At 45.4% G+C, this 25707-nt stretch overlaps 1 protein-coding gene across 1 annotated transcript in view; it reads left to right on the top strand.

Annotated features, from left to right (window-relative positions):
* The window catches only part of rfx4 (regulatory factor X, 4), a 125205-nt gene that overhangs the window by 27131 nt on the left and 72367 nt on the right, over nt 1–25707 (top strand). The window contains exons 6-11 of the mRNA XM_072269309.1: nt 4145–4358; nt 14384–14461; nt 14540–14703; nt 17443–17543; nt 21946–22004; nt 23571–23715. Of these exons, the coding sequence (XP_072125410.1) occupies nt 4145–4358; nt 14384–14461; nt 14540–14703; nt 17443–17543; nt 21946–22004; nt 23571–23715 (761 nt within the window). The remainder of the gene's footprint in view (nt 1–4144; nt 4359–14383; nt 14462–14539; nt 14704–17442; nt 17544–21945; nt 22005–23570; nt 23716–25707) is intronic.

The following is a 25707-nucleotide window of genomic DNA, read 5'->3' as shown; positions in this document are numbered from 1 at the left end:
GCTGCTCTCCTATTCTTCAACCATATACTCACCGAGACTCGCTCTTCACCTATCACCTCCCCCTCACCCACCTTTTAATTCCAGTCCTAATGAAGGGTCTCGGCCCGAAACATCGAAAGTGTATTCTGATCGTGATCAGCTCATCCAACAAGTGATCGGCACCTCCTTATCCCACCTGGAGATGGCAGTGCGTCAATCAGTCTGTGGCACAGCGAGGGTTAATGGGAAAGTACTGGGATCTTCTTGTGCTGTGCTGAGGGGGGAGGGGGGAATTTGGTGCTGTCCTCTCTCTTCCAGCCCGTGGGGGTGTGAACCGCTGTCAGGTCCTGGTGGAAGTTTTCACGGACACGGGTCAGGGAGTGGTTGGTTCCTCCAAACCTCAGACCAAAAATCCCTTTCTGATCCTCACATTAACCCCGTCCTGACTCCGTTCCCACTGATGTGCTCTGACCCCACCTACCTATCAGATATGCCCGAGCCGTCGTGTCCGACTCCACTCGTGCTGCCTTTGTTCCACGGTGCACTTGCGCTGGAAATGCTCCGGTTTACATGGGATATCCTACCCTCTTCCTCATGTTGGGTGTAGCTTAGAATGAGGCCACTCAGCCCAGGAAGTCTGCTGTCCCACTCAAGGAGCTGATCTTCCACCTCAAACAAATTTCCTGCACTCTCCCATTCCCTCATCAGTAATCTCTCTGTTCCCATCTGGCATGTACACAGGAGCAGAACCTGAGTGAAGATACTTCTCCCCCTCTCAGACCTGAAGCCACTGTTTATCTCCAGCCTGTAACCCCTGGGCAGTTACTCAGAGGAAACTCCCTCCGTTTTTAATACAAGAGATTCTGCAGAGGCTGGAAATCCAGGGCAACACACACAAAATGCTGGAGAAACTCAGCAGGTCAGGCAGCATCTATGGAGGGGAATAAACAGTTGATGTTTCAGGCCGAGACCCTTCATCAGGACTGGGAAGGAAGAGGGAAGATGCCAGAACAAGAAGATGGAGGGAGGGGAAGAAGGACAAGCTGAAAGGTGACAGGTGAAGCCAGGTGGGTGGGGGAGGGGGGATGAAGTAAGAAGCTGGGAGGTGAGACGTGGAAAAGGTTAAAGGGCTGGAGAAGAAGGAATCTGATAGAAGAGGAGAGTGGACCATGGGAGAAAGCAAAGGTGATAGGTAGATGAGAAGAGGAGGTAAGAGGTCAAAGTGGAGATTAGAAGAAAAGAGAAGAGGGAGGGGGCAGATTCCCAGACGGAAAAAATCGATGTTCATGACAGCAGGCTGGAGGCTCCCTCGATGGGATGTGAGGCGTTGCTCCTCCAGCTGCAGCTCCCATGTTTACTATGTTGAACTTTGGGCAGTTCTCTGTTCAGTGAGGCCACATTTCATTCTTCTCGTCAACCCTTGCACCCACACCCCTCGCCACCTTCCCCCTCTCGAGCATCCTGGGAACCTGAGCTGCAATCAAAGTTCAAAGTAAATTTATCTTCAACAACATAGACAGCCTGAGATTCATTTACTTGCAGGCATTCACAGTAAAATACAAAGAAACACAAAGAATCAATGAAAAACCACAGACAAGATGGACAAACAACCAATGTGCAAAAGACAACAAACTGCAGATACAAAGAATAATAATAAATGAATAAACAAACAGTAAATATTGAGAATATGTGATTGTCCTTGCAAGTGAGGCCATAAGTTGTGGGAGCAGTTTAGTGATGGGCTGAGTGAAATTGAGTGAAGTTATCTCCTCTGGTTCAGGAGCCTGATGGTTGAAGGCTAATTACTCTGCCTGCAGTAAGGATCTCCTTCCCTGGGTGACATATTCAAACTGTACACAATACCCTGGCAGTAGCCTCACTTCTATAATGTACTAACTCTTTATCTTTGTAATCCAGTAGTTGAAAAACCGGGAAGAGAAGTGAAGTGTTGTAAAAAAACATAGCCTGTAGACAGCCAATATGGATGAATAAATTCTTCCCCGGCTTTTTTCCAGCCGGGCGAAAACCCGAGAAAAGATTTTTCATCATATACGCTAGCAAAACCCTGGATCTTTTTTCAGCCGATACAGACTTCACTTACTGGGTGGATGTCTCTCACCACAACTGAACTGATTCTACAGCCCATCGACTGACAGACTCTACAACTCATGCTCTCAGTATTATTTATTCTTTATTTGCTCAATTCGTCTTCTTTTGCACCTTGTTTTTCATCAGTCTGTGTTAATGAATGTTTAGTTGTAAATTCTTTTGCATTTCTTTACTTTCCTGTGAATTCCTGCAGGAAAATGAAATGCAAACTTCGATAATAAATTTACTTTGACTTTAAGATCTTCGAGGGTGGATCCGGGGGAGTGCAAGGGGAACCAGTGGATGAGGTGTACCTGGAGTGTTAGAATATTTATCATAAGGCCTCGCACTGGGGTTGCTGAACGGGCTCAGGGTACATGGAAATGGTGTTGAGCTGCTGTGGTAACCACCGAGAGAATCATCGGGGCCTCCCTCTCCCCTATTTGTCTGATTTACTGGGAGGGTTGTAGATGAAGAGCCTGAAGTGTTGTTGATGATCCCGACCACCCATCCCACAGTCTCTCAGACCCACTGCCATCAGGGGGGATGTACAGGAGCATCAGGACTCGGAATTCCAGACTGAGTAACAATTTCTGCCCCCGGGCTGTGAGACTAGTGAATACCCTGTCACCACTGAGGTCTTGTCAGTAGGACAGCGACCTGTTTACCTATGCTGTGCACGACATGCATTTTGAATATTCTTGGCAGTGTGGAGGATCAGAGGATTCTTGGGGTTCAGGTCTATGGATCCCTCAAAGATGCCGTGCAAATTGATAGGGTGGTTAAGAAGGCGTATGAGTGTTTGCCTTCATTAATCTGGGGACTGCGTTCAGTAGCCACAAGTTAATATTGCAATTCTATAAAACCCTGGTTAGACCATGCTTGGAATACTGTGATCAGTTCTGGTCACCATTATAGGAAGGATGTGAATGCTTTAGAGAGAGTGCAGAGATTTACCAGGATGCTGCCTGGATTAGAGAGCATGTGTTATGAGGGTAGGTTGAGTGAGCTGGGGCTTTTCTCTTTGGAGTGAAGGAGGATGAGAGGTGACTTGATAGAGGTGTACAAGATGATAAGAGGCATAGATGGAGTGGACAGCCAGAGATTTTTTTCCAGAGTGGAAATTGCTAAAACAAGGGGGCATGATTTTAAGGTGATTAGAAGACAGTATGGGGGGGGGTGTCAGAGCTGATTTCTTTACACAGAGTGGTAGGTGCCAGGGGTGGTGGTAGAGACAGATACATTAAAGATAGGTACATGGGTGGTAAAAAATCAAGGGCAGTGCAGAAGGGAAGTGCTAGATTGCTGTTAGAGTAGGCCAGCACAATGTAGAACATATTGTGCTGTATGTTTTATGTTCTAGTACTGTCCCTCCCCACAGAGGGTGACACTCCTTCTGTACAGCCCCCTTCGCTTTTACAAACATAAGACCATAAGACACAGGAGCAGCGTTAGGCCATTCAGCCCATCAAGTCTGGTCTGCCATTCCATCATGGCTGATTTATTATCCCTCTCAGCCCCGTTCTCCTGCCTCCTCCCGGTGACCTTGGCCACCCAGACTAATCAAAACCTATCACTCTCTGCTTTAAACATACCCAATGACTTGGCCTCCACAGCCATTCCTGGCAATAAATTCCACAGATTCACCACCCCCTGGATAAAGAAACTCCTCATCTCTGTTCTAAAGGGATGTTTCTCTTTTCTGAGGCTGTGCTCTCCGGCCCTGGACTCCCCCACCTTAGGAAACCATGTCTCCACTCAGTACCACCCTTCCTAAAATGTTACCCCTCAGTATTGACTCTCTGACAGTGTGACTATCCGTGTGACAGCGTGATGCTCTTCAGCACCCGTCCTCTAACCTCACGGTGCTCCGTCATCAGTCGGCCTCTGACCGTGTCACAGTCCCCTCACAATATCAACCCCTTCCTGCTACACTGGAGTTTCAGAGTTTGATGTAGCTATGTGCGTGGGATGGACCCCACACCCTCTCACTGCCTCTTGTTTCCAGCTCAGGCCCCTGGCCATGTGTCCGTGTCAGTGCTGGTGATGTTGTAACACTGTGCGTTTGCTGTTACAGGTACCATTATTACGGGATCGCGGTGAAGGAGAGCTCCCCTTACTACGACGTGATGTATTCCAAGAAAGGGGCTGCCTGGGTAAATGAGACTGGCAAGAAGGAGGTGGCGAAGCAGACAGTAGCTTACTCACCCCGCTCCAAGCTCGGCACCCTGTTGCCCGAATTCCCAAATGTCAAGGATCTAAACCTGCCAACCAGCCTGTCAGAGGAGAAGGTAAAACATACCCTGGCCCCAGCCTCTGTCCCACAGTCACTGTTTAGGATAGTTGAATGTCATTTCCAGTACACAGTTGTAAAAGAGAATGAAATAATAGTTACTCCAGATCTGATATAGCGCAAAAAACATGGTAAAGAACGCAATAATAGTTTATATTCACAGATTGATTGTATGTCCATAAAGTGATGTTAGGCACAGGAGTGTCTGTATGTAAGGTGACTGACAGGAAATGATAGAGTAGTGGTGTTGGGGATGTGGAGGGGTGGGTTAGTGGTTGGAGGTGTTGATCAGCCTTACTGCTTGGGGAAAGTAACTGTTTTTGAGTCTGGTGGTTCTGGTGTGGGCGCTAGCGTAGCCTCGTCCCTGATGGGAGAGGGACAAACGGTCCATGAGCAGGATGGCTGGGATCCTTCATGATGTTACTGGCCCTTTTCCAGTGCTTTTCTGTATATATGTCCTTGATGATGGGTAGGCTGCTGCCCATGATTTTTATAAATGACCTGGTTGAAGAAGTACAAGGATGGGTTAGTAAGTTGCTGATGACAGAAAGGTTGGGGATGTTGTGGGTAGTGGGGGGTTGTCGGAGGTTACAGCGGGACATCGATAGGATGCAGAACTGAGCTGAGAAGTGGCAAATGGAGTTCAACCCAAATAAGTTCATTTTGGTAGGTCAAATTTGAAGACAGAATATAGTATTAATGGTAAGACTCTTGGCAGTGTGGAGGATCAGAGCGATCTTGGGGTCCGTGTCCACAGGACGTTCAAAGCTGCTGCACAGGTTGACAGTTTTGATAGGAAGGCATATGGTGTGATGGCATTCATCAACCGTGGGACTGAGTTCAATAGATGGGAGGTAATGTTACAGCTCTATAAGACCTTGGTTAGACCCCACTTGGAGTACTGCGTTCAGTTCTGGTCACCTCACTACAGGAAGGATGTGGATACTATAGAGAGAGTGCCGAGGAGATTTACAAGGATATTGCCTGGATTGGGGAGCATGTCTTATGAGAATAGGTTGAGTGAACTTGGCCTTTTCTCCTTGGAGCGACAGAGGATGAGAGGTGACCTGATAGAGGTGTATAAGATGATGAGAGGCATTGATTGTGTGGATAGCCAGAGGCTTTTTCCCAGGGCTGAAATGGCGAACACGAGGGGGCATAATTTTAAAGGGCTTGGAAATAGGTACCGAGGGGATGTCAGGGGTAAGTTTTTCACACAGAGAGTGGTGGGTGTGTGGAATGCACTGCCGGCGACGGTGGTGGAAGCGGATACAGTAGGGTCTTTTAAAAACCTCTTAGATAGGTACATGGAACTTAAGGAAAATAGAGGGCTATGCGGTAGGGAAATTCTAGGCAGTTTCTAGAATAGGTTACGTGGTCGGTACAACATTGTGGGCCGAAGGGCCTGTGATGTGCTGTAGATATCTTTGTTCTGTGTTCCATGTTCGATGCAATATTTATTATCAAAGTACATCTATGTCACCATATACAAACTTGAGATTTATTTTCTTGCAGACATTTACAGGAAAACAATAGAATTTACAAAAAAGAAATACAATTGAATTTACAGAAAACTAGACATAGCAGAGATTGACTGACAAACAATGTGCACACAAAAATAACACGAGTTGAGGAGTCCCTGAAAATGAGGCTGTAGTTTGTAGATTTGGTTCAAAGTAGAGATAATTGTAGTTATACACATCATTTCAGGAGCCCGATGGCTGAAGGGTAATAACTGTTCCTGAACCTGGTGGTGTGGGATCTAAAGCCCCTGTACCTCCTGCCAGATGGTGGTGACTAGAGAGCAGGGCCTGGATAGCTGGGGTCTTTGATGGATGCTGCTTTCCTGTGGCAGTGCTCTGTGTAAGTGTGCTCAATGGTGGGGATGGTGGAGGATTTAAGACCATGAGACATTGGAGCAAAATTAGAACATTCAGTCCATCATGCCTGCTCTGCTATTTCATCATGGCTGATCCATTTCCTTCTCAACCCCACTCTAGTGCCTTCTCCCCATAACCTAGTGTGCCCTCATTAATCAATCTCTGCTTTAAATACGTACATCCAATGACCTGACTGCACAGCCACCGATTCCCTACACTCTGACTAAAGAAATTCCTCCTCATCTCCTATCTAAAGGGATGTCTCTCTATTCTGAGGATGTGTCCTCTGTTGCTAGACTCCCCCACCATAGCAAACATCATCTCCACATCCATTCAATCAAGGCCTTTCAACATTTGACATGTTTCCATAAGACCATAAGACAAAGGAGCAGAAGCCGGCCATTCGGCCCATCGAGTCTACTCCGCCATTTTATCATGAGCTGATCCATTCTCCCATTTAGTCCCACTCCCCCGCCTTCTCACCATAACCTTTGATGTCCTGGCTACTCAGATACCTATCAATCTCTGCCTTAAATACACCTAATGACTTGGCCTCCACTGCCACCCGTGGCAACAAATTCCATAGATTCACCACCCTCCGGCTAAAAAAATTTCTTCGCATCTCTGTTCTGAATGGGCGCCCTTCAGTCCTTAAGTCATGCCCTCTCATACTAGACTCCCCCACCATGGGAAACAATTTTGCCACATACACTCTGTCCATGCCTTTCAATATTTGAAATGTTTCTATAAGGTCCCCCCTCATTCTTCTAAACTCCAAGGAATACAGTCCAAGAGCGGACAAATGTTCCTCATATGTTAACCCTCTCATTCCCAGAATCATTCTAGTGAATCTTCTCTGAACCCTCTCCAACGTCAGCACATCCTTTCTTAAATAAGGAGACCAAAACTGCCCACAGTACTCCAAGTGAGGTCTCACCAGCACCTTATAGAGCCTCAACATCACATCCCTGCTCCTATACTCGATTCCTCTAGAAATGAATGCCAACATTGCATTCGCCTTCTTCACCATCGACTCAACCTGGAGGTTAACCTTAAGGGTATCCTGCACGAGGATTCCCAAGTCCCATTGCATCTCAGAACTTTGAATTCTCTCCTCATTTAAATAATAGTCTGCCCGTTTATTTCTTCTGCCAAAGTGCATAACCATACACTTTCCAACATTGTATTTCATTTGCCAATTCTTTGCCCATTCTTCCAATCTATCCAAGTCTCTCTGCAGACTCTCCGTTTCCTCAGCACTACCGGCCCCTCCACCTATCTTTTTATCATCAGCAAACTTAGCCACAAAGCCATCTATTCCATAATCCAAATCGTTGATGTACAATGTAAAAAGAAGCGGTCCCAACACGGACCCCTGTGGAACACCACTGGTAACTGGCAGCCAACCAGAATAGGATCCCTTTATTCCCACTCTCTGTTTCCTGCCAATCAGCCAACGCTCTATTCATGTATGTAACTTTCCCGGAATTCCATGGGCTCTTATCTTGTTAAGCAGCCTCATGTGTGGCACCTTGTCAAAGGCTTTCTGAAAATCGAAATATACAACATCCACTGCATCTCCCTTGTCTAGCCTACTTGTAATTTCCTCAAAAAATTGCAATAGGTTCGTCAGGCAGGATTTTCCTTTAAGGAAACCATGCTGAGTTCTGCTTATCTTGTCATATGCCTCCAGGTACTCTGTAACCTCATCCTTGACAATTGACTCCAACAACTTCCCAACCACCGATGTCAAGCTAACAGGTGTATAATTTCCTTTTTGCTTCCTTGCCCCCTTCTTAAATAGCAGAGTGACATTTGCAATCTTCCAGTCCTCTGGAACCATACCAGAATCTATTGACTTTTGAAAGATCATTGCTAATGCCTCTGCAATCTCCACAGCTACTTCCTTCAGAACATGAGGGTGCATTCCATCTGGTCCGGGAGATTTATCTACTCTTAGACTATTCAGCTTCCTGAGTACTTTCTCTGTCGTAATTGCACACACTTCTCTTCCCTGCCACCCTTGGGTGTCCGGTATACTGCTGATGTCTTCCTCAGTGAAGACTGATGCAAAATACTCATTCAGTTCCTCCACCATCTCCTTATCTCCCATTACAATTTCTCCAGCATCATTTTCTATCGGTCCTATATCTAATCTCACTTGTCTTTTACTCTTTATATACTTGAAAAAGCTTTTAATATCGTCTTTGATATTATTTGCTAGCTTCCTTTCATAGTTCATCTTTTCCCCCTTAATGACCTCCTTAGTTTCCTTTTGTAAGCTTTTAAAAACTTCCCAATCCTCTGTCTTCCCACTAATTTTTGCTTCCTTGTATGCCCTCTCCTTAGCTTTAACTTTGGCTTTGACTTCTCTTGTCAGCCACGGTTGCATCCTTTTTCCATTCGGAAATTTCTTTTTTGGAATATACCTGTCTTGCACCTTACTTCTCGCATAAACTCCAGCCCCTGCTGCTCTGCCGTCCTTCCCGCTAGTGTCCTTTTCCAGTCAACTTCAGCCAGTTCCTCCCTGTAGCTCCTGTCTATCACCTCTTCACTTTCCATCAAGCTGCAGCTCCAGATCCCCAACACGGTCTCTGAGGAGCTGCATCTCGGTGCACCTAGCACAGATGTGGCCATCAGGGGGGCTGGAGGTCTCCCAGGATTCCCACATCTGACACCCTGAACAAAGCACTAACCCTGCAGGCATGCTATCTAATTCTACAGGAATGAAACAGGAAAAATAAGTCTACTCACCCACTTACCTCACCAAACACACAAACTTTTTAAACTGTTAGCTTGTACCGTTAGCTGTGTGAGCCCTGCTGTTCCTCTGTCTGTCCGGGCCGATTCACCAAGGGGAAGAAAAGAGTCGGTCACTCGCTTATGCCTCTTCCCGTTACCGCCTAAGCCCGTTGACCCAAAGCCCGACACTCTGCTACCACTCACTCCGCTTCCCGCTCCGACTGCTGCCCACTGTATAGGGTGGTCTCCTTTTTAAACTCTCCGTGCTGTCCTGACTATGTCACGCACCTGCGCAGTCTCGTCCTTCTTGCACTTGAAGAAGTTTTAAAAAAAACTGCTTTCCTTCAGAATTCTGCTCTCACGCCGCTCTTCTTGTCCTGATCTAAAAGACAGCCGTTGGAAGTCCCCTTCCTTTTCAAACTCTCCGCGCTTTCAATGAGATCCCCCCACCCATTCTTTGAACTCCAGTGAGTAAAGGCCCAGAGGCACCAACCGCTCCTCATAAGATAAGCTCTTCATTCGCAGAATCTTTCTTGTGAACCTCCTTTCAACCCTCTCCAATGTCAGCACATTCTTTCTTAAGTAAGGTGCCCAAAACTGCTCACAATTCTCTAAGTGAGCCTCGCCAGTACTTTATAAAGCCTCAGCAATACATGCTTGTTTTTGTATTCTAGTATTCTCGAAATGAATACTAACATCGCATTTGCTTTCCTCACTACTGACTTGATCTGCAAATTAACCTTTAGGGAATCCTGCACAAGGACTCCCAAGTCCATTTGCACCTCAGATTTTTGACTTTTCTCCCCATTTAGAAAATAGTGTACGTTTTATTCTTTTTACCAAAGTGCATTACCAGGCACTTCCCAACAATGTATTCCATCTACTACTTCTTTGCCAATTCAGTCCTTCTGTAGCCTCTCTACTTCTTCAAAACTACATGCCCTTGCACCTATCTTCACATCATCCACAAACTTTGCCACAATTCCATCATGCAAATCATTGATATATAATGTAAAAAGAATTGGTCCCGACACAGACCCCTGTGGAACACCACTAGTCACCAGCAGCCAACCAGAAGAGGCTCCCTTTATTCCCACTCTTTGCCTCCTGCCAGTCAGCCTCTGATTTATCCATGCTAGAATCTTTCCTGTAATACCATGGGCTCATAGCTTGTTAATCAACTTCATGTGTGGCACCTTGTCAAAGATGTTCTGAAAAGCCAAGTACACAACATCAACCGATTCTGCTTTGTCTATCCTGATTGATATTTCTTCAAAAAATTCCAACAGATTTGTCAGGCAAGATTTTCTTTCAAGGAAACCATGCTGACTTTGTCCTCTTTTATCACGTGCCTCCAAGTACCCTGAAACCTCATCCTTAACAATCGACTCCAACACCTTTCCAGGCCAGCTGACCTACAATTTCTTTTCTTCTGCCTTTCTCCCATCTGGAAGAGTGGAGTGACATATGCAATTTTCCAGTGCTCTGGAACCATGTCAGAATCAATTAATTCTTGAGAGATCATTACTAATGCCTCCACAATCTCTTCAGCCTCCTCTTTCAGAACATTGGGGTGTAGTCCATTTGGTCCAGATGACTCTTCTACCTTCAGACCTTTCAGTCTCCCTAGTCATAGGGAGCATTCGGCATACTGCTAGTGTCTTCCGCAGTGAAGACTGATGCAAAATACTTATTCAGTTCATCTGCCGTTTCCTAGTCCCCCATTACTACCTCTCCAGTATCATTTTCCAGTGATCTAATAGCTACTCTCTCCTCCCTTACTCTTTATATTATCAGAAAAAAATGGTATCCTCTTTGATACTATTGGTTAGCTTACCTTCATATTTCATCTTTTCCCTCTTTATGACTTTTTTAGTTGCCTTCTGTTGGTTATTAAAAGCTTCCCAATCCTCTAACTTCCCAGTTTTTGCTCTATCATACACCCTCTCTTTGGCTTTTATGTTGGCTTTGACTTCTCTTGTCAGCCACTGTTTCTCATCCTGCCTTCAGAATACTTCCTCTTTGGGATGTATGTATGCTGCACCTTCCGAATTGCTCCCAGAAACTCCAGCCATTGCTGCTCTGCTGTCATCCCTGTAAGTGTGCTCTTCCAATCAGCTCCTGTTTCATGCCTCTAATTCCCTTTACTCCATTGTAATACTGATACATCTGACTTTAGCTTCTCCCTCTCAAACTGCAGGATGAATTCTATCATACTATGGTCACAGCTTCCCTAATCAAATCCCATTCATTACACAGCAGCCAATCCAGAACAGCTGATCCCTAGTGGGCTCAACCATAAGCTGCTCTAAAAAGCCATCTTTTTGGCATTCTACAAAGTCTCTCTCCTGGGATACAGCACCAACCTGATTTTCACAATCTACTTGCATATTGAAATCCCCATGACTATCATAACATTGCCCTGCTGACGTGCATTTTCTGTCTCCCTTTGTAATTTGTAGCCCACATCCTGGCTACTGTTCAGAGGCCTATATACAACTCCCATCTATGTCTTTTTACCCTTGAAGTTTCTTAACTTTACCCACAAGTATTCTACATCTTCTGATCCCATGTTACCTCTTTCTAATGATTTGATTTCATTTTAACAACAGAGCCACCCACCCCCTCTGCCTACCTGCCTGTCCTTTCAATACATTGTGTATCCTTAGATGTTAAGCTCCCAACTATAATCGTCTTTTAGCTATGACTCAGTGATGCCCACAAATTATACATGCTAATCTGAAACTGTGCTACAAGATCATCTACTTTATTCTGTATACTGTGTGCATTCAAATATAGCATCTTCAGTCCTGTATTTACTTTTCAATTTTGTCGACCTTAAACATCGCAACTCATCCTGTTGACTGTCATTTTGCCCTATCATCTGCCTGTCCTTCCTTAAAGTCTCACTACACACTGCCTCTGCTTGTAAACCAATAGTCCTATCACTCCAGTTTCCATCCACTTGCCAAGTTAGTTTAACCCTCCTGAACAGCTCTCAAACCCACCTGCAATGATATTGGACCCCCCTGGGTTCAGGTTTAACCCGTTCCTTTTGTACAGGTCATACATTCCCTAGAAGAAATCCCAATGACCCAGAAATCTGAAACCTTGCCCCCTGCACCAGTTCCTCAACCACACATTCATCTGCCAAATCATCCTATTCCTACCGTCACCGGTATGTGGCACAGGCAACAATCATGAGAATGCTACCCTGGATGTCCTGCTTTTCAGCTTTCTACCTAACTCCCTAAATTCTCTCTTCAGGATCTTCTCCCTTTCCCTACCCATGTCATTGGTGCCAATATGTACCAAGACTTCTTGCTGCTCCCCCTCCTCCTTTAGAACATTGTGGACCTGATCCAAGCTGTCCCTGACCCTGGCACCTAGGAGGCAACATACCATCTGGGTGTCTCTATCACGTCCATTGAATCTTGTGCCTACTCCTCTAACGATGGAATCCCCTATCACTACTGCAGTCCCCTCTTCTCCCTCTTCCCTTTTGAGCCAGAGTACCAGAATCCCAGTTGCTGCAGCTCCCTGCAGTAGGTCGTCCCTGTTCGATATGTAGGTTATGACCAAAGAAAAATTGTCTGGAGTCGCTTATCACTTTAGTGCAATGCACGTCAAAAATCAACTTACAAAAATTAGTGAAAAGAAAGTTGGCAATATTTACAAAATAATATTTACGAGTAAACACAGTTAATTCTCTGTAGGTATCCTTGTCCAGTGAGCTCCTGGCAGCCTCTATCTCTCTGCTCTGCTGAGGGTGATCAGCTCTTTTTTTTGGTACTAGGACATACCATCTTTCATTACCAACAAAGTTAACTTAAAACTACACATGAATCAGAAAATGATGCACGAGACAGTGTAGTTACAATCATATTACAAAATAAACAGAAGTAACAAACAACATATACATACTTACACATCCCCATTACAAAAGAAATGCCGTGTACAGCGGGAAAGGCACCATAAAGCCAACCTGAGTGTATCTGCTCAGCTTAGGACCCAGCAGAACACTCAACACAATCTCACACTTACCATTAAATAGAAACAAAGAATAAAATTAAACTAGACTTTGGTGTCTGGCTCTCACTACAAAGGGAAACAGTGGGTTAATTATGAGAATATACTGAGAAAGTCACTGAAGTGGGTACGCTCGCCGCAATGACAGAAAATGACAAGGCAATGTTTGTATGTGAGTGAATGCACGTGTGTAAGGAGTGTGTTTGTCAAGAGCTCTCAGTCACAATTCCCCTCAACAGTATCCAAGGAGGTATACTTATTATTGAGGGGAATGGCCACAGGAGCACTCTGCACTGCCTGCCCATTTCTCTTCCCTCTCCTGACAGTCACCCATTTACCTGTCTCCTGCAACTTAGGTCTGACTACCTCCCTGCAGTTTCTATCTGTCGTCTCCTTAGTTTCCTGTGTGAGCTGAAGGCCATCGAGATGCTGCTCCAGTTCTTTGACACGTCCTCTGAGGAGCTGCAGCTCGGTGCACCTGATACAGATGTGATTATCCAGGAGGCTGGAGTTATCTCAGAATTGCCACATCTCACACAAAGAACACAACACAGCCCCGGAGCCATTCTCACTGCTTAACAATGCACCCAAAAGACAACGAATGAAGAATGAAAAAAGGAGAAAGTAGAAGAAGATGCAACTGATCAGATACTTACCTCGCCCAAGACTGTTCGTGTCGTAGTATGATGAGCTAAAGCATCCCCACTCTAACCCTGGTCCACTCACACAATGACCGCTCTAAAAATGGCCGCTCCACTTGTTCCTACCTTATTTTTATTTACCCTTGCTAATGAATGACAACTGTGCCACCAAGAAAAGCTAAATCCTGCAAAAGTTCCTTTTAAAAATCTCTCTCTCTCTCTTCGGACGTGTGTGAGGCCCCTCTGCCAATTCCACTGCAACGCTACTGTTTATGAGGGCGTCAAGAGCGCTTGAGAACCTGGATTATGGAAAGAGGCTGGGCAGGCTAGGACTTACCAGCATGGTGCGTAGGAGACTGAGGGGTGACCACATAAACTCTTGAGGGGCATAGACTACCATCACAGAGGAGGTACGGGAGCCTGAAGACACACGCTCAACATTCAGGAACAGTTTCTTCCCCTCTGCCATCAGATTTCTGAAAGGACAATGAACCCATGAACCTCAATTTTTTTTGCTCTCTCTTTTCACTAAATTTAATTTTAAAAAATATGTATTTCTTATTATAATTTATAGTTTATTAAAAATCACTGTACTGCTGCATCAAAACAACAAATTTCACAACATTTTCCAGTGATGCTAAACCAGATTCTGATTGATTTTGAAAGCGTTGTACATAGAGGAGGAGGGGAGTGCCTGTGAACATCTCGACCTTTCTGTCTTGTCCCTGCAGGTTTCCACCTTCATTATGATGTACCGTACTCACTGTCAGAGGATCCTGGACACAGTGATCAGGGCAAACTTCGATGAGGTAACAGCTCTGTCCTTGTGCACAGCCTCCCGTCATTGATGCCCTCCCTCTGACCATTTTCCTTTCTGCCCTCGCCAGGTTCAGAGTTTCCTGTTGCATTTCTGGCAAGGAATGCCCCCACACATGCTGCCTGTGCTGGGCTCGGCCACTGTGGTCAACATTGTCGGGGTCTGCGACTCAATCCTCTACAAGGCCATCTCCGGGGTTCTCATGCCCAGTGTGTTGCAAGCATTACCAGACAGGTTGGTGAAGTCACCCACACCAGCTGATCCGTACCAAGCATGGGGAGTCTCTCTCCCGTCTGGAGCTGGGTCACACCTGACCCATTGTAATGCTGGCTGTTGTACAGCGAGTACAGTACACAGAGCCTGTTCTGTCCCTAGTTCAGTGTGACCCTGGTGCATTACTCTACCATTCAGTTACACTCCTAGACCATCACACAAATGACACATTGCACATCAGGCCTGTTGCACCCAGTAATTTTCTGACCTGATGTGCTCCTCACCTGGTCTTCAATACAGGTGTCCATTTCTGTTATGTTCCCAGCTCCACTTTACACTGGATCCATTCCACCCTGATCCATCACAACACCCCCCACCTTGCATCCAGTCCATTACACATTCATTACACTACCACCACAGTTCATACACAGTCCATTACATACCCATTACACCACTGCCCCAGTTCACACACAGTCCATTACACCACTGCCCTAGTTCACACACAGTCCATTACACACCCATTACAGCATCATTCCCTCTTCACATCCAGTCCATTACACACTCATCACACCACCACCCTAATTCACACAATCTGTTACACACAGTCCATTACACCACTGCCCCAGTTCGCACACAGTCCATTACACCACTGCCCCAGTTCACACACAGTCCATTACACACCCATCACACCACCACCCCAGTTCACACAGTCCATTTATTCAGCCAGGCTGGTTTTGGTTTCAATGTTGCAATTTTGTTCAACTCAATTGTGTCTCTGTCCGTGGTTTCCTTTGATAGGACTATTTCAACTGCTCTTTTAAATGCAAGTGTGCCTTAGTTGGGAGCTGTTTTTGAAACAAACTAACCAATCTCTCAGTGCACCATTAAGCTCATTAATGAACTGACAATCCTCAGACAGCTTCTTCAGTTCAGCCATGCATACTGAAATGGGCTGCCCTTTCTTTTGATTCCACTTATGAAACCTAAAGTGTTTTGCAATGAATGGTAGTTTTGGTTCTAATTATTCCTGCATTTCACAATATCAGCAAAGCTCATTTCAGCTGGTTTGGCTGGAGCAGTCAAATTTCTAAGCAAACAGTATGCCTTTAAAATCAATGCACTCAGTAAAACTGGTACTTGTTTCTCATTGGCTATTCCATTTGCTTTAAAATACTGTTCAATTAGCTCAGTATACATTTTCCAATTATTGTGTAATTGAATGTAGTTATCTTTCTGATGTAGCTAGCCATTTTTGAATTTTTAAATTTATGATTATTATCACCCAGTACTCATTGTTTATGAACCTATGAATTTGTCTGTTTTCTGCCTTTTTTAAACTCAAAAGTCTCATTTTCCAAAGAAGCATGTGCTACACTATTTTATTTTACTCGACCGTTTCTCACTGTGCTTTTTTAAAAAGCCCGAACATCTCACTGCGCTTTAACAGGAAGGTAGCCGTCCTGGGTTAATTTAAAACTTTCTCATCACCACTGTTATGTTTTGTAACTCCAAAGGAAGTTGGAAGCTGGGAGAGGCAAGTCTCAGTTAGTTTTAACTTTAAGTGATACACTTGCAAATCATGTAGTAGCATCATGACATATGCAATTCACGATTTTTACATATAACCATAATGAAATATTTAAGCAAACAAGAATGCTCAATCAAACAGTATATTTATGAGATTACTCAAATATTACTGATATATGAAGTTTCTGCATCTGTGGAGAGGAGACTAACTGCTGACACTGGGCATCTTGGGTCCTCATGATGTTGACAGTGGATGAGTTCTGGAAGTCAGGTCTGTATGTTTCATTTCTGGTCACTAACGACCCCACTGGCTCTCCCTCCAGGGAGGTTTGTGTTGATTAGGGGAAATGGGACTGTTTGCCACACTGAAAACACTCTGGAAAGGTAAGTTATTTGTGCACTGACAGGACATTCACAGTAGCAAAGCAGTTAGTGCAGTCTCTTTACAGCACCTGTGATCACAAAACAGGGTTGGATTCTCGCTGCTGTATGGAAGGAATTTGTATGTGTTCCTGTTATCACATGGGTTTCCTCCAGGTGCTCCAGTTTGCTCCCATATTCCAAAGATTACAGGTAAGTTGTGGATACGCTATGTTGGTGTTGGAAGCACAGCAACACTTGCAGGCTGCCCCCAGCGCAATCCACGAACAAACTCCTTTATCTCTTTATCTTTAGTTCATTGAAAACCCTTTATGTATTTACAGAATCAGTGGAGATGAGGAGGAATTTCTTTAGCTCGAGGGTGGTGAATCTGTGGAATACGTTGTCACAGGTGGCTGTGGAGCCCAAGTCACTGGTATATCTAAGGCAAAGGTTGATAGATTCTTGATTAGTCACGGCATGAAGGGATACGAGGAGAAGGCAGGAGAGAGAAAATGGATCAGCTATGATGAAATGGCAGTGCAGACTTGAACGGGCCAAACGGCCTAATTCTGCTCTTATATTTTACAGTCTTATGGTCTTACGGAATAGGCCCTTGCAGCCTTTCAAATTGTCCTGCCACCAATTGAACCCTAGCCGACTCACAGGACAATTTACAGTGACCAATTAACCTACTAACCAGTACGCCTTCGGACTGTGGGAGGAAACCGGAGCACCCGGAGGAAACCCACGCATTCTACGGGCAGGACATACAAAGTCCTTGCAGAGGACGCCAGGGCTGAGCTCTGAACTCCAGTGCCCTCAGCTGTAATACAGTCGTGCTAACCATAATTTTCTCTGTTGCAATTTCAGCCTCACTCAGGTGATTCGTAAATTCGCCAAGCAGCTGGATGAGTGGCTGAAGGTCGCACTTCACGAACTTCCTGAGAACTTGAGGAACATCAAGTTTGAATGTGAGTAATGTATCAGTGTGAACTTACTCCTGTAACAAGCCTACAAACTAAACACTTGTGTAACATTGCAGGTTCACGTCTCTCTATCCTGGAATGTGATTGGAGAACGTGACAGGTGACTGCTCATCCCTATCAGATATCAAGTTCAAGATTCAAGATTGTTTCTATTGTCGTTTCCAGTACACAATTATTAACGGAATGATTGTTACTCTGAATCCAATGCAGCACAAAAAAGAACACAATAAGATAAAGGATGCAACAAAATAAAAAAAAATAAATATAAATATAAAAGATAGCTCATATAGGATTATTTATATGTCCATAAAGCGACTCTAGGTATAGGAGTGTCTGAACATTGCAAGTGTCATTCCACTCTTCAAGAAGGGAGAGAGGCAGAAGGTAGGAAACTATAGGCCAGTTAGTCTGACCTCTGTGGTTGGGAAGATGGTGGAGTCGATTATTAAGGATGCGGTCTCAGGGTACTTGGAGACACATGATAAAATAGGTCAATCAGAATGGTTTCCTCAAGGGAAAATCTTACCTGACAGATCTGATGGAATTATTTGAAGAAATAACAAGCAGGATAGACGAAGGAGAATCAGCTGATGTTGTGAACTTGGATTTTCAGAAGGCCTTTGACAGGGTGACACACATGAGGCTGTTTAACAAGCTACAAGCCCATGGTATTACAAGAAAGATCCTAGCCTGGATAAAGCAGTGGTTGATTGTCAGGAGGTAAAGATTGGGAATAAGGGAAGCCTTTTCTGACTGGCTGCCGGTGTTCCACAGGGGCCTGTATTGGGACCGGTTTTTTTTACATTATATGTCAATGATTTGGATGATGGAATTGATGGTTTTGTTGCAAAGTTTGCAGATGATATGAAGATAAGTGGAGGGGAAGGTAGTTTTGAGGAAGTAAAGAGGATACAGAAGGACTTGGACAGATTAGGAGAATGAACAAAGAAGTGGCAGATGGAATACAGTGTTGGGAGGTGTATGGTCATGCACTTTGGTAGAAGAAATGAAAGGGTTGACTATTTTCTAAATGGGAGACAAAATACAAAAAAACAGAGGTGCAGAGGGACTTGGGAGTCCTCATGCAGGATTCCCTTAAAGTTAATGTGTAGGTCGAGTTGTTGGTGAGGAAGACAAATGCAATGTTTGAGTTCATTTCAGGAGGACTAGAATATAAAAGCAAGAATGTAATGTTGAAACTTGAGAAGGACTGGTGAGGCCTTACTTGGAGTATCGTGAGCAGATTTGGGCAACTTATCTTAGAAAGAATGTGCTGAAACTGGAGAGGGTTCAAAGGAGATTCATGAAAATGATACCAGGATTGAGTGGCTTGTCATGAGAAGAGCGTTTGATGGCTCTGGGCTATGTTCACTAGAATTCAGAAGAATGAGGGGTGACCTCATTGAAACCTATTGAATGGTGAAAGGCCTTGATAAAGTGCATGTGGAGAGGATGTTTCCTATGATGTGAGAGTCTAAGACCAGAGGACACAGCCTCAGAATAGAGAGGTGTTCTTTTAGAATGGAGATGAGGAGGAATTTCTTTATCCAGAGAGTGGTGAATCTGTGGAATTCTTTGCCACAGGCAGTTGTGGTGGTCAAGTCTTTATGTATATTTAAGGCAGAGGTTGATAGATTCTTGACTGGTCAAGGAATGAAAGGATACGGGTGAAAGCAAGAAACTGGGGCTGAGAGGAAAATTGGATCAGCCATGATGAATTGGTGGAGCAGGCACGATGGGCCAAATAGTCTAATTCTGCTCCAATATCTTATGGTCTTACATACAGTAAGGTGACTGACAGGATAAGATAAAATATTGCTGGTTGGGGGTGTGGAGGGGTGGGTTAGAGGGTGGAGGTGTTGATCAGCCTTACTGCATGGGGAAAGTAACTGTTTTTGAGTCTGGTGGTCCTGGTGTGGATGCTACATAGCCTCCTCCCTGACGGGAGTGGGATAAGCAATCTATGAGCAGGGTGGGTGTGATCCTTCATGATGTTACCAGCTGTTTTTTGGCACTTTACTGTGTCTATGTCCTTGATGGCAGGTAGGCTGGTGCCAGTGACGCATTGGGCAGTTTGGACTACCCGACGTAGAGCCTGCCTGTCTGGTGCAGTGTAGTTTCTGTACCATGTGTTCTCTTACTGTGATCCACCTCTTGTTGGGCAAGAAACAAGCAAAATGTCTTTCATTCGGTGGTAAGGAAGGCAAGTGCAATGTTAGCATTCATTTGGAAAGGACTAGAATATAAAAGCAAGGATGTAACGCTGGGAGTTTATAAAGCACTGGTGAGGCCTCATTCGGCATATTGTGAGCAGCATTAGCCATCGTATCTTAGAAAGGGTGTGTTGACATTGTAGCGGGTTCAGAGGAGTTTATGAAAATGATTCCAGGAATGAAAGGCTTATTGTATGAGGAGCAGTCGGCAGCTCGGGGCCTGTACTCGTTAGAATTCAGAAGAATGAAGACGGACCTCATTGAAATCTATCGAATGTTGAAAGGTCTTGCTCGAATGGATGTGGAGAGGATGTTTCCTATGTTGGGAAATTCTAAGACTAGAGGGCACGGCTTCAGAATAGAGGGACATCCTTTTAGAATGGAGATGAGGAGGAATTTCTTTAGCCAGAAGGTGGTGAATCTGTGGAATTTATTGCCACAGATAGCTGTGGAGACCAAGTCATTGGGTATTTTTAAAGCAGAGTTTGATAGATTCTTGATTAGTCAGGGTATGGGGAGAAAACAGGAGATTTGGCCTGAGAGGGGAAAATGGATCAGCCATGATGAAATGGTGGAGCAGACTTGATGGGCCAAATGGCCTAATTCTGCTCCTATTTCCTTATGATCTAAATTAAAGACTCTTTGAAACATTTGCCTAAAGGAAATCAGTAAACCTAGTTAATGGATCCATGCTACACTTCATTTTCACAGAACGCTGCAGTACAGTACAGGCTCTCTAGACCACAGTTGTGCCAGCCTTTTAACCCTTCCCTCCCAATCACCCTCCATCTTTCTATCATCCTTGTGCCTATCTAAGAGTCTCATAAATGCTCATAATGTATCTGCCTCTACCACCACTCCTGGCAGAGCATTCCTCTGGGTAAAAAACCTACCTCTGACATCTCACCCCTTCTAATACCTTCCTACCTTAAAATTATATCTCCCCTATTAGCCATTTCCTCCCTGGGAAAAAGTCTCTAGCTATCCACTCTAGCTATGCCTCTCATCATCTTGGACATCTCTATCAATTCGCCCCTCATCCACCAGCACTCCAGAGAGAAAAGCCCTAGCTCAATGAACCTTTCCTCAGTTATACCGTTCCACTCTACCCAACTGCAAAGCAGTTCATTGTTAAGGTCAATGAGAGCGAACAGGGTCTCTTTCGTTGGTTCTTTAATCACAGTCTGATGCAGTTCAGGAAGAGGCTGTTCGGCCCATTGAGTGTATGCCAGCTCTCCCAGCACTCACACTTTCTACATTCCCTGTGCCCTGACAATGCCCCCTCTTTTCAGTCTGTGTTCAACCTATTTTGAAGTTTCAGGAAACATGTAAAAGATCACAAGGAACTGCACTAAACTTTTGCTTCTCCCCTTTAATCTTTTCATCTGGGTCCAGTTACCATGAACACTGGTGCCTTTAGAGTCGGACCTTTATCTGAATTAGATGTAAACCCCTAAAGTTGTTGTGTAGCTTCATTCAATTTCTCTTCAGAATCAGAATCAGTTTTATTATTGTTGGCATTTGAGGTACAATGCAATACATAATAAATGTATGTATATAGAAAATTAAATAAGTAGCGCAAAAAGAGAGAAAAAAAGAAAAATTGAATTAAAAATGGCGAGGTAGTGTTGATGGGTTCATTGTCCCATGTGTTCAGTGTGCGTCTTCAGTCTTCTGTACCCCCCTGATGGTGGTAATGAGAAGAGGGCATGGCCTGGGTGATGGGTCCTTAATGACAGATGCTGCCTTTTTGAGGCATCTCCTTTTGAAGGAGTCCTGGATGCTGAGGAGGCTGGTGCCTGTGATGGAGCTAGTGGAATTTGCAATTTTCTGCCTTTTTAAAATGATCCTGTACTGTGGCCTCTCCTTACCAGACAGTGATGCTCTCCACAGTACATCTGTAAAAACCTCTCATGCCTGTGTATCGGGGTTAAGCAAGTCATTGCTTGTGCCCAACATATCCAGAGGCAAAGTGGTCCTTGCCTAGACAACAACAGCCCTAATGTATCTGATCCTCATTCTGCTGTCTCCAGGAGCATTCTTCCTGCCAGAAATGCACTCATGGTGTTTCAAGGGTGTTGAGTGGTGGTTCAGCTATAGTGGGAACAGCAAAACGTGAGGATTGGTGAAACTTATTGGAGATTTCTTTATCTGACAATTGTGTTTCTTTCCAGTGGCAAGAAGATTTTCTCAAGTTCTCAGGCGCCAGACCTCCTTAAATCACCTGTGCCAGGTAAGGCTGATTGCTGGAAACCTTCGACACATGGCTCCCTGTCCACCCCCACCTACCGGCTGCCAGCACCCCCACTGATCAGATGGGTATCCACCAGATGCCGGGTGTCAAGTGTGTCCCAGGCTGGTATGTCCAACAGCTCTGAGGAAATAGTGATTGTATCGATCAGATCAGAGGGTGAAGGTGAGGGAAAGGTTCATGAAGGAGATTCTCCCTTTCCTCAGCCTGATTTGAGTCCCAATCCCATTTTAATCCAACTCATAATCCTATTCCCAAACAAATCATTCTCTATCCCAATCTCAATCCCATTCCCACTCCCAGTCCTCACAGAATTCCCAATTCCACACCGATTTCCACTCGTCTCCATCCCATTCCCAATTCCATACTGCCACCCTGCTTCACATCCTGTTCCCTAACAACTCCCACTCCCTTTCATGTTTCTTAACCTATTCTGATCTGTTCCCAAACAACTCCCACTCCCTATCCTGTTTTGTTCCCTAACAGTTCCTCAACAAATCCCATTCCCAATCCTATTCCCTAACAACCCCCATTCTCTATCATGTTACCTAGCAACTTCCATTCCCTATGCTGTCCCCTTACAATTCCCATTCCCTCACCTGATCTCTAACAAGTCCTGCTCCCTGTTGTGCTCCCAGTCCGTCTCCCTATTCCAATCCAAATCCAGTCCCACTTGCTGTCCCATTCCCAACTCTGTCCCATTTGCATCCCAATCCCAAACCATTCACTCCTTGTCCCAATCCCAATCCTCACCCCAGTCCCAATTGCACACCCATTTTCACTCCCTCTCCCCAGACCATAAAAACTTTCACTGCTACCCTGCTTCATAAGATATAGGAACAGAACTGGGCCATTCAGCCCATTGAGTCTGCTCCACCATTCCATCATAGCTGATTTACTATCCCTCTCAACCCTATTCTCCTGCCTTCTCCTCGTAACCTTTAACACTCTGACTAATCAAGAATCTATCAACCTCTGCTTCAAATAAACTCAATGACTTGGCCTTCACAGCCACCTGTGTCAACGAATTCCACAGATTCACCACTACTGGCTAAAGAAATTCCTCCTCTTCTCTGTTCTAAATGGACATCCCTCTATTCTGAGGCTGTGCCCTCTGGTCCTAGACTCCCCCATCATAGGAAGCATCCTCTCCACATCCACTCCCTATCTAGTTCCCAACCTTCCCTCACTCCCTATCGCATAGCTAAAACACTCCTGCTCCCAATCCCACTCTTGTTCCCTATCCAAATCTGCTCCTGTTCCTGCCCCTCCATTGTTTCTGAGTTTTTTCCAAGTGTGGAAGCACAGTTAGGTCCAGGCAGTGTGCTTTGTGGAGAAGGGTGCTTTCCCCTTACAAACCTCCTCAGGGTGACAAGAGCCATTGACGACATCTCCCCCTTCTCCTTTGTCCTCAGCTGTCTGCCTACACCAGGAGAGCTATCATCTCCTGTCCATTCTGGGAGGTCTAGTTCCAGAGCGATTCCAGGCCACAGCCACCCTCTCCTGTGCCTGGCTCCTGACTAAAGATGTGCTGTTTGCTCCTGACAGGCATCGCGAGCAGTGATCCACAGTGCTGACATTACGTTCCAGATGCTGGAGGACTGGCGTAGTGTGGACCTCAGCAGCATCAGCAAACAGACCCTGTACACCATGGAGAGCTCACAGGACCAGCACCGGAAACTCATCATTAAATGTAAGAGAGGCTGAGAGTGGTTCTGGCAGAGGGCAGAGCGCAGTACAGGGAAAGGGGAAGGGGAGATGGAGGAGTGTAGTACAGGGAGATCTGGGGGTACAGACACTATGTACCTGGGAGATCTCGGGGTGCAGACACTCTGTATCTGGGAGATCTCGGGGTGCAGACACTCCGCACCTGGGAGATCTCGGGGTGCAGACACTCTGTACCTGGGAGACCTCGGGGTGCAGACACTCCGTATCTGGGAGATCTCGAGGTGCAGACACTCCGTACCTGGGAGACCTCGGGGTGCAGACACTCCGTACCTGGGAGATCTCGGGGTGCAGACACTCCGTACCTGGGAGATCTCGGGGTGCAGACACTCTGTATCTGGGAGATCTCGGGGTGCAGACACTCCGTACCTGGGAGATCTCGGGGTGCAGACACTCCGTATCTGGGAGATCTCGGGGTGCAGTCACTCCGTACCTGGGAGATCTCGGGGTGCAGACACTCTGTATCTGGGAGATCTCGGGGTGCAGACACTCCGTACCTGGGAGATCTCGGGGTACAGACACTATGTACCTGGGAGATCTCGGGGTGCAGACACTCTGTATCTGGGAGATCTCGGGGTGCAGACACTCCGTACCTGGGAGATCTCGGGGTGCAGACACTCTGTACCTGGGAGATCTCAGGGTACAGTCACCTTCCTTGAAGAGTGCACTAGGTACATCATGTCAGAATGTCATCTTAGAACATTGATGAGAACAGGTTTTCAGATTCTGGATCATTGGAATATCTTCTGGAGAAAGTATGACCTGTACAAAAATGCAAACACGAGGATTTCTGCAGATGCTGGAAATTCAAGCAACACACACCAAAGTTGCTGGTGAACGCAGCAGGCCAGGCAGCATCCCTAGGAAGAGGTACAGTCGACGAAGGGTCTCGGCCCGACATGTCGACTGTACCTCTTCCTAGAGATGCTGCCTAGCCTGCTGTGTTCACCAGCAACTTTCATGTGTGTTACCTGTACAAAAATGATGGGTTACAGGTAGTTCAGTTCTGGTCGCCTCACTACAGGAAGGATGTGGAAACCATAGAAAGGGTGCAGAGGAGATTTACAAGGATGTTGCCTGGATTGGGGAGCATGCCTTATGAGAATAGGTGGATGAACTTGGCCTTTTCTCTTTGGAGCGACGGAGGATGAGAGGTGACCTGATAGAGGTGTATAAGATGATGAGAAGCATTGATTGTGTGGATAGTCAGAAGCTTTTTCCCAGGGCTGAAAAGGCTAACATGAGGGGGCATAGTTTTAAGGTGCTTGGAAGTAGGTACAAGGGGGATGTCAGATGTATGTTTTTCACAGAGAGTGGTGGGAGTGTGGCAATGGTGGTGGAGGCAGACACAATAGGGTCTTTTAAGAGACTCTTGGATAGGTACATAGAGCTTAAAAATAGAGGGCTATGCAGTAGGGAAATTCTAGGCAGTTTCTAGAGTAGGTTACATGGTCGGCACAACATTGTCTACACCTGAACTCAAGGGGGACTGATATCCTTGTGGGCAAGTTTGCTAGAGCTGTTGGAGAGGGCTGAAATAATTTGGCAGGGGGTGTGGTTAGAACCAGACTGATAGGGCTGAGGATGGGGCAGGTGGTTTGCAAACAGATGCAGTGTGTCATGAGATGGTGAGAAAGGACAGGCAGATAATAGGGCAAAATTGCAGTCAATGAGATGAGCTAAAGTGCAACAGGGGGCCAACATGGAGAACGGTGATGAACTCAGGCATTGTATTTGAATGCACAGTGTATATGTAATAAGGTAGATGATCTTGTAGCACAGTTAGAGATTGGTGGGTATGATATTGTGGGTGTTGCTGAGTCATGGCTGAAAGAGGATTATCATTGGGAGCTTAACATCCAAGAATACACATTGTATTGAAAGGACTGGCAGGGACGGAGAATGGGTGGTGTGGCTTCCTTGGTAAAAAATGAAATCAAATCCTTAGAAAGAGGTGACA

The sequence above is a fragment of the Mobula birostris genome, chromosome 9 (assembly GCF_030028105.1).
Source record: "Mobula birostris isolate sMobBir1 chromosome 9, sMobBir1.hap1, whole genome shotgun sequence".
Lineage (NCBI taxonomy): Eukaryota > Metazoa > Chordata > Chondrichthyes > Myliobatiformes > Myliobatidae > Mobula > Mobula birostris.
Note: the sequence above shows the minus strand (reverse complement) of the source record. Positions and strands in the feature narration are given on the sequence as shown.